Consider the following 12,995-nt stretch of genomic DNA (forward strand, 5'->3'; position numbering starts at 1 on the left):
TCTAAGTGTTTTGGTTTCCATAATCTTTTAAAAATTTCCTTTAGGAAGCTGAAGATTTTCTAAAGATCGGGAGCTATTGGTAAAGTTCTCCAAAAGACTTAAGTTCAAGTTTGGATTTCATTTAAGCTTTCATGAGGTGCTGTTTTTCTACTCTCTAAATATATAAAGTACATGGTTATGAAAAATCATCTGTCCATATCAAGCCTTTTCACCGGTATGTTTCACATTTTAAAATGTGCTTTGTGATGTTACATATTCTTTCTAGACCATTCCGTACCTGGCAGTCCACGAGCTGGGCCTCCATGTCCATGGGCTCCTTGGGGGTACCCAGAGCGGTGTCCAGTGTGGCCTTAGTGCTGAGGAGCCAGTGGTCCAGCTTGTCGACTTCAGAGCGATACCTCTGCAGGGCCTGATGTTGCCTCTGTTCCTCCAGCTGATCATTCAGCTTCTCCTGGTGAGTTAAGTGGAATGTTACAGGTTACCCGAAGGTCAAATCACTAGGCTTCAACACGATAGAGCAGTGGTTCTGAGCTCTGGGTGCACATCAGAATAAACGGTGAAATATAAAAAAAAATTATTCTTGGGTCACATACCAGAGAAATAAGTGAGAATTTCTGGAGGTGAGTCTCATGATTCATATTTTTAAAAACTTCCTCCAGGGATTCTAACGTGCACTGGAGGTTAAGCGTTCTTTAAAAATACACCTGCAGGACCAGGCAGATAACATGAGTGATAAAAACTGACCGAGGATTAGAACAAGCCACGGCATGAGGTGCTGTACATGGAAGCAGGTACCTGACCTCAGCGCAGGGGCAACTGTAGGGCGAGGCTGGACTGACAAACTGAAGAACACACGGCCCCTGAAAAAGCAGCACCATGCAGTTTCCAGCAACTGGTTCTCTGCAAGAAGGGGAGGCCCAGTGTCCCAGTTTCTCGAATGAAAGCAGAACCTCTTTTTTTTTTTTTCTTTCTGGGGTTAGATCTCTGGATTTTTTTTCCAATGATGGCAAAGAATTCATATTAAAAAAAAAATCACTTTATTTTGAAGCTCCACAAATGTTTCACAGAGTGATTGGGAACAATATTAATAAATTAAAAAGTTCATTTTTAAAATAAGGTACTCTAAATACCTATTTTAAAAATTATTTTATGAATCATTTATATAATTATTTTTTAAATTGTATTTAAAAAATAGTTTCAAATAAAGTTTAAGTAGAGAAGACATGTTGGTTTTAAATTTCTTCCAAACAAGAAATATACACATATATGATCTGACTAATCTGAAACGAGAAAGAGCCTACACACCCAACAATTTAGGCCCGAGGTTAATTGAATTATAGTATAATCAGCAGCTAAATAAAAATAATATTAAGCTCATGTACTAAGAAATGTACTGAGAAGTGACCATGTCCCAGAGGTACAAGGAGGCAGACACTCTAAAGGTCTTTATGGAGTTTCAGGTCTAATGTCATCCATGTTTAGGGCCAGAAATGATAAAAGAACAAAGTAAAAAAATAAATGTTCATGGATCAGTGTTCTGGAGTTGGCTAACAGTGACTAAAGATGTATTCTTCACCGCATTAGTAATGCTTATAAAATGCTCTTATTTAAACATAGCAAGCCATTGTGTAAACCTTCTACAATCATTCTCCACAGGGCCCGTGCCTACCAAGTGTCTGCTGTGGACACTCTCAATCGGCCATGCTGGAATGGGCAGAAAGGGGTGAAAAGATGCTTTCATGGCCGCACACTGACTCAGGGCTCTGTTCACGAGATGCTCCCTGAGACACAATCCAGCTTCTTGTGCATGAGAAACAATAAAACTGCAGGTCACTTAGGCAACCCCGACACTTGTCGACACAGCCCTGAGAGACATGGACGCGAGGGGCTTCGGAGTGACTGGTTACCTCCAAAAGCTGCCTTTTCCCCGACGCTTTCATCCTGATGGTGGCCATGCGCTCCGCTAAGACGGTGAGCGTGGACTGCAAGGCCAGCTGCTCCGCAGGGTCGGACTCTGGGGACTCAGACACCAGGTCTGCGGCGAGGGCCGCCTGCAGCTCCCCGATCTCGTCCTGCAGCATGAGGATCTCATCCATCAGCGCCTGCAGGAACAACAGACCACACTGCGTCCGGGTTTGGGGGACTGAGAAATCCTGTCGCCAGCTGAGTCTCACATCAGTTGAGATTAGTGACTATATTTCACTCGAAGTCATTTCACCTGCAGAGAGGGGCCTCTTCACCCAAGTTTCACAATGAAAGTTCCAGATTAAAGGGCAGAAAACTCCGGATTTCAACACTGTTTGTGTCACTAGCTTAAATGCATTTGAACAAGTTAATTAATCTTTCTGGTTTTTTTTTTTTTTAATTTTTTCTTCTTTATTGATTTTGGAGAGAGAGATAGAAATGTTGATGAGAGAGAACATCAATTGGCCACCTCTTACATGCCCCCCACTGGGGATCAGGCCCACAACCTGGGCATATGGCCTGACTGGTAATCGAACCGATGACCTCTTGGTGCATGGGTGATGCTCAACCACTGAGCCTCACCAGCCGGGTAATCTTTCTGGTTTTCAATAGGCTCATCTATAATCTGAGGTGGGTATGCTCAATGAATGTTTGCATCTACAATTCTGTGTGGAAAATAAAATGCATCACACGATTCTTCCCCCTCCAAAGCTCCCCAAATTTGAGACAGCACGTGTTCTAACCCCTAACTCACATTCAAGGTGGGAGAAATCTGTCACCTGTTCCTATCTCATCACCCTTTCCCCCTCTTCCTCCTTTGCTTCCCAACTCTGAAACTGAAGTTTCACAGGGCTGATTACCAGCACCTCTGTTCTCTCTCCACAGTTTCTCCCAGATAAATCCATTCCAAAGGTACCTCCCTGACCCAGACGTCTGTCCTAATACCAGGCTGGTACATTCAACTCACATGTGTCATAGGTGCCTCCACCCTGTGATGGAACAAGCCAGCTGCCTCCCCTGTCTTCCCCTCCGCAGTGAAAGGACCACCCTTCTCAGCATTGCTCCACCTCCAGACGCAGGAGCCACTACCCACACTTTCTCCACTTCACTGGCTAAGTCCAGCCCCACACCAAAACCAGTTGCTTTTATCTCCAAATACCTTGTGTACCGATGCGTCTCCTCTGCCCCCACCCTAAGTTAGAGCCCACTGTTGGGGCTACCTGCTCACCATCTCATCTCTTCGGTCTACTCTTCAGAAAGTAATTAGAGTGAGCTTTTACAAAGGCAAATCAGATCCGTTTACTCCTTGCTTTAAAATACTTAGTGGCTTATTGCCTATAAAATAAAATCCAAACTCCTTCCCACATTCGTGTACGGTCTCACCTCGTCTGCTGCCTCTTGTACCACACCCTGTCCCAGCTCATACCTTCCTGCCTTGTGATTACGTACTCCAGGGCCCTCGGCAACATATTATTTATTTATTGAATTTATTGAGGGTGACAATGGCTAATAAAATTATGCAGGTTTCAGAGGTACAATTCTATAACACAGCATCTGTATATTGTATTGTGTGCTCATCACCCCAGGTCAAGTCTCTTTCCCTCACTTTTATCCCCTTCCCCCTCTCCTCCCCACCCCTTTTCTCCCTGCTGTCTATGAGGTGTTTTTTGTTTTGTTTTGTTTTTGCTTACTCCTTTTGACTTTTTCACCCAGGCCCCCAATCCCTCCCCTCTGACAGCTGTCAGTCTGTTCTCTGTATCTGTGAGTCTGTTTCTATGTTGTTTGTTAGTTTCTTTTGTTCATTATTTTCCACGTATAAGTGAAATCATGTGGTATTTGTCTTTCTCTGACTGGCTTATTTCACTTAGCATAGTAATCTTCAGGTCCATCCACGCTCATTAATTTCTGTAAAGTAGCAAGCACTCTGTTTTCCTGATTAACATCTATCACAATTATACATTTTTATTTTCTCTCTTTTTTTTTTTTATGACTTGATGTTTAGTTGTAATCTTGGTAGGACAAATTCTTATTTAGGATTTAAATCTGGCCAGTTTGGCTCAGTGGTTGGAGCATCAGCCTCTGGACTAAAGGGTCACGGGTTTGATTCCTGGTCAAGGGCATGTACCTGGGTTGCAGGTTTGATCCCTGGTCCTGGTTGGGATTGTGAGGGAGGCAACCAATTGAAGTCTCTCTCATATGGATGTTTCTCTCTCTCTCTCCCTCCCTCCCTCCCTTCCACTCTGTCTAAAAATCAATGGAATATATCCTTGGGTGAGGATTAACACAAAGAAAGGAAAACAGGCCTGACTGCAGAAGGCTTTATATCTGCTGGTATTTCAGTTTCCAGGGTGGCCGATGTGCCTGGCCCCTCGTCCACAGGACTGCAGGCTTCACTGTGAACACGGTGCCTTCGCCTCACAGGCTCCCAACAAATATTACAAAACACACACACACAAAACTTATCTTTCCCTAACACCATGTTTAACTGGATGTGTACATTCACAATGACACTGACATTATTAGATGCACCTAGATAAGAGCACAGGCTAAATGTGCAGCTGTACGAATTCCTACACACTGCACATACTCACACTCCCACCACCCCGATCAGGAAAGAGAACACTCCCGGGACTCCTACGACCCTGGGTCTCCTCCCTGCCACCACCTCCCTCCTTCCCGAGGATCACCAGGGTGCTGGCTTGCAAACATCGGGTTATTTTTGCCTGTGTTTGAGCTCTGTACAAGTGGAATCACACCTGATACAGTCTATGGTGTCTGGCTTCTTTCGCTCCCTGTCAGGATTGTGAAGTCTCTCATATTGCTGCATGTAGAAAGAGGTGATCGTTTTCATTGTTCGAGCATATTCCATGGTCACTTGTCCTGTGGCTTTTTTTCACTGAAGTCTCTCTAGGGGGTTCACAGTGATCATCTCTTTGTACTTTTACTCTGCATTTCCCTGGTGACGAATGAGACAGAGAGCTTCTTCCTATGCTCTTTGGCTACTTGAAATCCTCGTTGGTGTCTGCCTGCTAAAAATCTTCTGTCTGGTTTGTATTGGCGTCTTTCCTTTCCTTATGGAAGTATGGGGTTGTTTGTTTACTTTGGGTAAGGGCCCCTGTGTTTCTTTTGCTTCTGTGTATTGCAAATGCCTGCTCCCATTTGGTGACGTGGGTGTCCCTTAGTGGGAAACACTTGCTTAATGGCGCCTTTTGAGGAACAAAGGCTCTTACTTTTATTGTAGACTAATATATCAGCATTTTTCTCCATCAAAAAAGTTAGGGCTTTTGGTGTCCTGTTTAAGAGATCTTGGCCTACCCCAAGATCATGGATATGTTCTCACGTGTCATCTTCTAGAATAATGCTATTCAAAGTAGGGTCCAAGAAATGGCAGTAGTCTGCACAACATTTGTCGCCAGCTCATAACAAGGCAAAGATATCACGGGTAAATGTTAAGAAACTTTTATAGCCACTTGACATTGACATGATATCCAAATAGTATTTTATTTTACTTCACCAAGATACTGGTCTGATGGTTTAGACATTAAAAACAAAACACATTATTTATTATAGATAGTTAAGAAGCACTGTTTTAAACTTTTTATTTTACTTTCACACTTAGATTTACGATGCACCTCATATTAATTTTTGTGTCCAATGTAGGTAGGAGGTCAAAATTGTTTTATATGGATATCCCAATGACCCTGCATTATTTATTTTAAAATATTTTAATCAGTGTTTTGCACTATAATTTTTAACATAAGCCAAGTGTCTGTGTGGGTGTGCGTGTGTATCTGGCTCCCAGTTCTGTCCCAGCAACCCATTTGGCTGCCTGTGCCAACACCACGCTCACAATTACTACAGCTTTATATGTCTCGCTCTCTGGCGGGATAGATCCTTCAACTCGACTCATCTTCTTCAAGGTTTCCTTGGCTATTCTTGACCCTTTCAAACTTCAATATACATCTTTCATACATTTGTGATATATTTTCGAATTAGCTTGTCAATCTCCACTGAAGAACTTGCTGGGATATTTGCATGAGATTGTAGTGAATTACAGGCTGAATCTTGCTGCTTATACAAAACCCTTTATACCCAGTAAATTATTTTCTACTGCTTTATTATCAGAAGTATAAAATTCATATTATTTGCTCTGTTTAATTTGAAGGCTTCTCCATAACCAGACTGACTGCATTGTCTTTTTCTGCTTTGATCCTCTGTGCAAGCAGGGAGAACCCCTCCCTGTACCACACCGGGTGCCTTCTCTTCTCTCCCCTGCCTTGGCTCACATGTTCATTTATGGCACCTCCTACCCCCTCCTGTTGCCATTCCAAAATTTCAAAAGCTGTCTCCCCAAGCACTTGCAAGAGTCTCCTTTTAGCTATTTCCCACCACTGTAGCCTACAGTCACATTTTTTATTTTTTAAACCATGCGTTGGTAATTCACTCCACTCCTAAAGCACGCCTTTCCATCATATACGCATGAAAAAGTGCCTCTAGTTCAGTTGTGCACATAGTAGGCGCTCAACAGATCTAGTTGAACTCATTGTAATTCTTGCTAGAGGAAACATGTATCTGAATCATGAAGCAACCAGAAAAAAAAACTCCTCATTGAATCTTAGAGGACTTGACCAATCAGGGGTGCAGTGAGGTCAGCAGCTTCCGTTTCCAGCTCACACAGCTGTAGAACAGCTGGGTGTGCTGAAGTGTGTGATGAAAGAGTTAGGGCATGAGAGATTCAAGAACTGTGCATTTTCATCCTCCTAGAGTCAAGCCTCTCTGTTCACGCTTCTGTAGACTTTTGAGGGACAGTGGATCTTTTCGGGAGACAGCTATAGTTTTTAACATCAAGACCCAGCAGCCAAGCTTACGAGGGGTGGAGTTTTCTTTCTGGGTGATAAAAATGTTTTCGTTTTTAAAAGTATTTGAGGAGAGAGGTTATTTTATTGTTAATCCTCACCCAAGGAAGGGAGGGTGGAAGGGAGGTGGGAAGAGGTGGGGGGGGGGGTATACATGTGGGAGAGACACATAAATTGGTTGCCTTCCTTGAGACCTTGACAGGGCTAAGGATCAAACCTGTAACTCGGGTACATGTCCTTGGTCAGAATTGAATCTGAGACCCTTTGGTCCTTGGGCTGATGCTCTAGCTGCTGAACCAAACTGGCCAGGGGGCATTGAAAATGTTTTTGAAACCAGTTAGAGGAGTAGTTGTATGACCTCATGAAAGTACTAAATACCACAGAACCATACACTTTAGAACGGTTAATTTTATATGATGTGAATTTCACTTCAATTTCTTTTTTAAACAAAGGTCCAGCAGTCAAATATGCCTTCACCCCGTAACTTTGTCTCGGCTGGTGGCCAGCTGCATCTCTACGACCTCTGACTTGAAAATCTGGAGAGGAAGATGAAATGCAAGTCTTTGGGTTTCTGACTTGTGGTTGGAAGGGGGCGGGTGCATAACACTTTCGTGGTTTAGAGAACTACCTTGAGCTTCTCTAAAATGACTGGCTCTGGAGAGAACATGGGGTTCCTGTTTGGTTCAACACCAAAGGTAAAAACGAATTTCATTGTGACTTTCAGAACTATCTGCATCAGCCAAGTCCAAGTCAAATGGTGAGTGGCTGTACATTAAAACGAAAACAAAACAACCTCAGAGCGCCTTCTACTGCCCACCACTGAACTTGGTAAAGACAACACATGCCCATAAAGCATTAGCGCCCATGACAATGGTGGTCCCGTCACAGAGGGCTTAACCCTCGAACAGAAGCCACAAGCCAGCTTCAGAATTCATCAATGTCTTAAAATGTAATTATCAAACAATTTTTTTTCCTTTGTTGATTTAGAAAGAGAGAGGAAGGGAGAGGAAGAGAGAGATGGAAACATTGATGAGAGAGAACAGCGAATGGTCGCTTCCTACAAGCCCCCCATTGGGTATTTGGCCCAGGACCTCATCATGTGTCTTGACCAGGAATTGAACTGTTGACCTCCTGGTGCATGGGTTGACGCTCAAGCACTGAGCCACACCGGCCAGGCTTTATCAAAGAATTTAGAGACAATAATAGGAAAGTCACAGCATGCCACCCAAATTCAGTACATTTAAACAAAGGTTTAAAGGAACAATGTAGGAATTTGGTTAGCTCTTAGAAGAAACGTGAATACTTCAAACAAGTGTTGGGAAAGAAATAACAATTGAAGTGTTTCTATCAATCTTTAGAAAATGTAGAAAGCATGCTGGACTTTCTCATCTACTTTCAGTTGAAATTTAGAAACAGTCATTCTACAGAAGTGCTGGATTTTTTTAAAGCACTATTTCAGAAGCTAAGAGCCAGTTTAGACACTGATGCCGTCACTTTTACAAGCTCTGTCCCAGAAATTGTAGAACTTGGGTGCTTATAGCAAAAGTAGGTCAGATGGAAAATGTCAGGTTTTGATTACATGAGAAATGACAAACTGTTTCTATGTCTTTCCCTCTCATTACAGTATTAGTATAATTGTTAAGCTCAAATAACAGGCAATCATCAGTGAATTAGTTACATCTCCTCACTGCTATAGTTGTTGACATTACCACTCTCAACTTAGAAAGAGACAAAAAGTCACATGGTTGGCCTTCGTGACAAGAAAAGTCACAGGTTCATTTCTAATTTATATACTTAGCATTAATGTGCAATTTTGCATTTTCCCGATCGAATTCCTTCAACAAAATAAGAGTTTGCTCTCTGTTTAGTGTGTGTGTGTGTTTGCATGCTCACGCCTCAGAGGCATGGTGGTGGTGGTTGGGAGCTATTTTGCATTTTCAGTTAGAAACTCTAGAATGTCACCTGGCAGATCCCCAGGGCAAATCACCAAGATCTAGTTTTCATGGAGTTCCTAATCCTGTGGGACCCAGTGAAGGATTTTGGGGGGCTGTGTTCAATCACCTGGGACACAAGAATGACGAGCTCTGAGCAGAGGCAGAGAGGACCCAAAAGGAGAGGGAGAGTTGAATGCAAATCCTCTCCAGAAACATGCGCTTCTCTTAATCTAAGCAAGACCCTCAAAGCCACTCTGTTACAGCCTTTGCATACCCTGTGCAGATTCCTTTTGGAAGCTTAAAGGGAAGAGTGATGGAATGGAGAGAAGGCCTCCCTCCTTTCAGGGACAGGGAGGGACAGGGAGGGACAGGGAGGGACAGGGAGGGACAGGAGGCAAGCGTAATGAGGGGAGGGACACAGCCCCAGGGACACTGAGGCTACAGGGAAACCCTTTCAGATGACAATGAGAGGGCTGGAGTATCATATCAGAGGAAAACCACATTATAATAGTCACCCAAGTCCCTGACTGCCCTCAGGGCTGGTTGGTAGATAAACAAAGGTTACTTTTAATTTTATATATTTATACACCCTCCCCAAACCAGACTGACTCTGGGTGACTGGGAAACAGCATGGTCCGTAGAAGGTAGTTTTACCAAAATGAGGCCTAAAATGGATGATATGCACTTTGATTTCTACCTTACAATGTTACAAAAGTATCAAAAAACCTGAAATCATACTTGTCAACATTATGCCTCTAGATAAAACATTTTTATTTTTATGTTATACTGCAAGGTCTTATATTGTAAAAGAATGCAATTTTATCTTAGACAACACACATGAACAAACAAAATATTCCAAGGTCACCCTGGGTTCGAAAACTATATCAATGTAAATTGGGGGAAAGATTAAGTGTTTCACTCTTAAAGCTGAAAAACTTTCCAGTACTCCACAGATACATGTATCACATCATACTTTTACAGTTCTTTATTTGCATCTAAAAATATCTTCCTTTTCTTCTGCTTTTTATAGGATTGTCACATCCTCCAGGGTTCTGGTTGGGGGGCAGGCAGCATCTTCATGTATTACGGTGACTGAATATTCAGGTGAATGCCTGCCTCAGTACCCTTGCACCTCAGTTATACCTGATTGTGCATTAATAGTGCACCACAGTACACCTCATAATATGCTAAAGCATTACTCAAATATAAACTTTTTTATCATGCATTTTAAGCAGATGCATTTTTAACAGTAGCTTTCTGAGTTAGGTTGATGTAATCATCTGTTTCTCATGTAAAGCTAGAGCTTTGTGTAGTTTATATAACCTTTTAAGAAGGGATTCAAGTCAAGGACAACCAAAGGTGATCATTTAGAACCTCTCATTCTTCAACTGTTCCTTTGTCCACTGAAGTCTGAGAGTTATTCTCTGTAGTGATAATGGGAGGTGCTGGGCACACACTGGCTAACTTTCTTAAAACAACAATCCCCAGAGAGGTAGACGGGGGTTCCGTTTTACTCTTACAACAACAGTTTTCAACAAAATAAAAATAAAGTGGCCCCTAAAAGGAAATCCGCTTTGTAGAACAAAAGTAAAAAAGCAACCTCAATTCATGTCGCTTCCTTTAATTAGATTCAAGGTCTGAATGTCTTTCTTTCCCTCTTAGATCTCTCCCTGCGGCAGGAGTGAAAAGGACCCGGGTGGGGAATCTTTTTTACTCTGGAAGAACTGATATCAATCTTGTTTACTCTGGAAGAACTGATACCTAAAAAAGCAAGTCGGTCTGCTCTCCCAAACACGTGCTTGGCCGGTGACGAGTCACAAGAAAGCACCTAGTTAAAGCATGCAGGAAACTGAAGTCATGGCTATTTTTACCTGGTGTTCAGCCATCTGGCTTTCTGGACTCCTGCCCGGCTCCAGGTGCTCACTGAGCTTCAGCTCGATGCTCTCCATTTTCGTGGAGCTGGACTGCAGGGAGTCCTGGTACTTCTGCTGCCGCTCCAGGGCTTCATAGAGGGTGCGCTGCTTCTCGCTGATCTGGAGAAGAAGGGGCGTGTTACCAACGCTGCCTCGCCCGCCCTTTATCTGCTACATGATGACATGTCTTTCCCCACGTTCACCTCTGAGGCCCAACAGAGGGTACTCAACGTGCACAGGATTTGTCAACTCGACGCCTGTGTTGCAAAACACAACCACGAAGATGCGGGTGGCTGGTGGGCGCAAACAATTCTGCGTTTCGAGGACCTACCACATTCTTTAAAGTTTCCCAGGAACGCTGCAGATCGTCCAGCTTGGCGGTGGCAGATGGCTCCAGTCCCGGTTCATAGAACTCCTGGGAGGGCAAGGAGCCGGGCTGAATCCTAGCGGCATCGGTCTGCAACCTCTCGGGCGACAGGGCTTGGTAATAAGCAATATCCTGTGGGCGCAAAGCACAGTGCTGGGGTCAGGAAGGCAGAGTTTAGGGTAACACACTGGGTGCTCTCTGTCATGTGGGGGAAGGGTTAGGATTCAGCCCCGTCCCGGGGGCCACAAACGAGGAACGTGAGTATGTTGGGGTGGTAAGAAGAGTGTAAAGATCATATCAAAGCATATCATGGTGGTTTTGGAATTTCAGTTTATATTTAAAAAATCAATAAATTTACCAATAAAATTTTTCAAAACTCATTCTTATTTTGTATTGGGTAACATGGAAATACAAAGGATTTAAGCGGTATACATATTTAAAGATTGATTAACTACTACAGCAAAAAATAAAAATAAAATAAAGACCTACATAATCTTTTCTAAACATTTCCTAAAATGCTATTTAATGCATTAACTGAAGTTTGAATAATTTTTAAAAGTACTTGCTTTAAATACAATTAAATCTATAGAAAGACATTTTTCAGGTATAGCCAGATTTTCAATATTTGAGAGCTGATTATTCACAGAAATTAATTTAAATATTTTAATAGTAAATAAAAAAAATAATGGGGAAGTTAAAACTAATCTGAGAAACAAATAATAAAAAAAAGGTTTCCTCTAATCAATTCCTGGAAAGTACACACAAGAATAATCAGTAAATGATAAGAAAACAGGCTTTTGAGTTATTGTTATTCTTTGGGTTGTAAGTAATAATACATAATTCAATAGTATTGATGATGGAATCTATTATAGCAAGCCATATAATTCATGTGTTTCCAATTGTTTCTGTGGTTATTTATCTGTATATTAATAGAAGTTGAATTGGTGAGGAATGTTTACATTCTGGGAATTGTTATTATAAAGGTCACTACTTGTACAGTTGCATTATTGAAGAACATTATGTTAATTTAAAATACCTGAGCCTTATTGATAATAATGTCTTGGTTAAAAAGTAGTGAAGAAGGTCTAGTCACTGAGAAACCAAGGAGATAGCAGGAAGGGGCCTGGGTTTGGGTCTGTACGAGGGCAGACGCAGGGTCGGGAAGTGGAATGAATTCAGACAGCAGTCTGACACCTGAGAGGTCAGGACCCCTGAGATCCCAGTTGATATTCTCCTCCTGTGTAACCACATAAAGGAGCAAGTCCCTCACATCCCAGGCACTGGTTCCCCCCTCTGTACAGCACTGGGGGCTCTGAGGAGTCAATGAGGTCCTGTCGGAAGGGCCACGAGACCTTCTAACGATGGAATCGCTGTTACTGAGGCTCCAGGTAAGTCTAACATTTATAGATGACCCTGGGGCATAGAGACTGGTTCTTCTCCTTTCCCAGCCCTGTCACCATCCCGGGTAGATTACTCTGCCATTATCGAGTCCTCTGATAAACCCATACTCATTCATCCTCACGCTCTTCCAACCCACGCAGTCCTCCACACCCCTGAACATGATAGCCTGTCACCACTGAATTGGTTCACCCCCTGTGTACGAGTTACATCTGAAGTTACTTACACCTTCTTTGCCAGCACCTTTGTTTCCTTTGTCCCTTCACCACCACTTCACCCACTTGGAAAACCCCAACCAGAACTCACTTGAACTTTATTTCCAGAGTGCATGTGTGAGCGTGCCCCCCCCCCCCCACACACACACAGACACACGATTGAGCCTCAGAGAGATACTCCCGAAATTCTTAAATTTCTGAAAGTCTGTCTATGTTCAAACTCACGTTTATGGGATGCTTGCCAGTTTCCTTGCTTAAGGATAATGTTCCCACCTGCTCCAGAATCCCATCCGCCTTTGCTCATTCAAGGGCCTTGGTCCATTCATATCCTCTCTCTCTACTGGCTT

General features: G+C 42.8%; 1 protein-coding gene across 2 annotated transcripts in view; it reads right to left on the minus strand.

The window, feature by feature from the left end:
- SYNE1 (spectrin repeat containing nuclear envelope protein 1) overlaps positions 1-12,995 on the minus strand; it is a 409,429-nt gene that overhangs the window by 129,308 nt on the left and 267,126 nt on the right. For both annotated transcript variants that reach the window (XM_036249356.1, XM_036249358.1), the window contains 4 exons: positions 11,000-11,167; positions 10,627-10,788; positions 1,908-2,102; positions 278-451 (listed from right to left, as the gene is read on the minus strand). In XM_036249356.1, the coding sequence (XP_036105249.1) occupies positions 278-451; positions 1,908-2,102; positions 10,627-10,788; positions 11,000-11,167 (699 nt within the window). The remainder of the gene's footprint in view (positions 1-277; positions 452-1,907; positions 2,103-10,626; positions 10,789-10,999; positions 11,168-12,995) is intronic.

Source organism: Molossus molossus, unplaced genomic scaffold (assembly GCF_014108415.1).
Source record: "Molossus molossus isolate mMolMol1 unplaced genomic scaffold, mMolMol1.p scaffold_m16_p_8, whole genome shotgun sequence".
Lineage (NCBI taxonomy): Eukaryota > Metazoa > Chordata > Mammalia > Chiroptera > Molossidae > Molossus > Molossus molossus.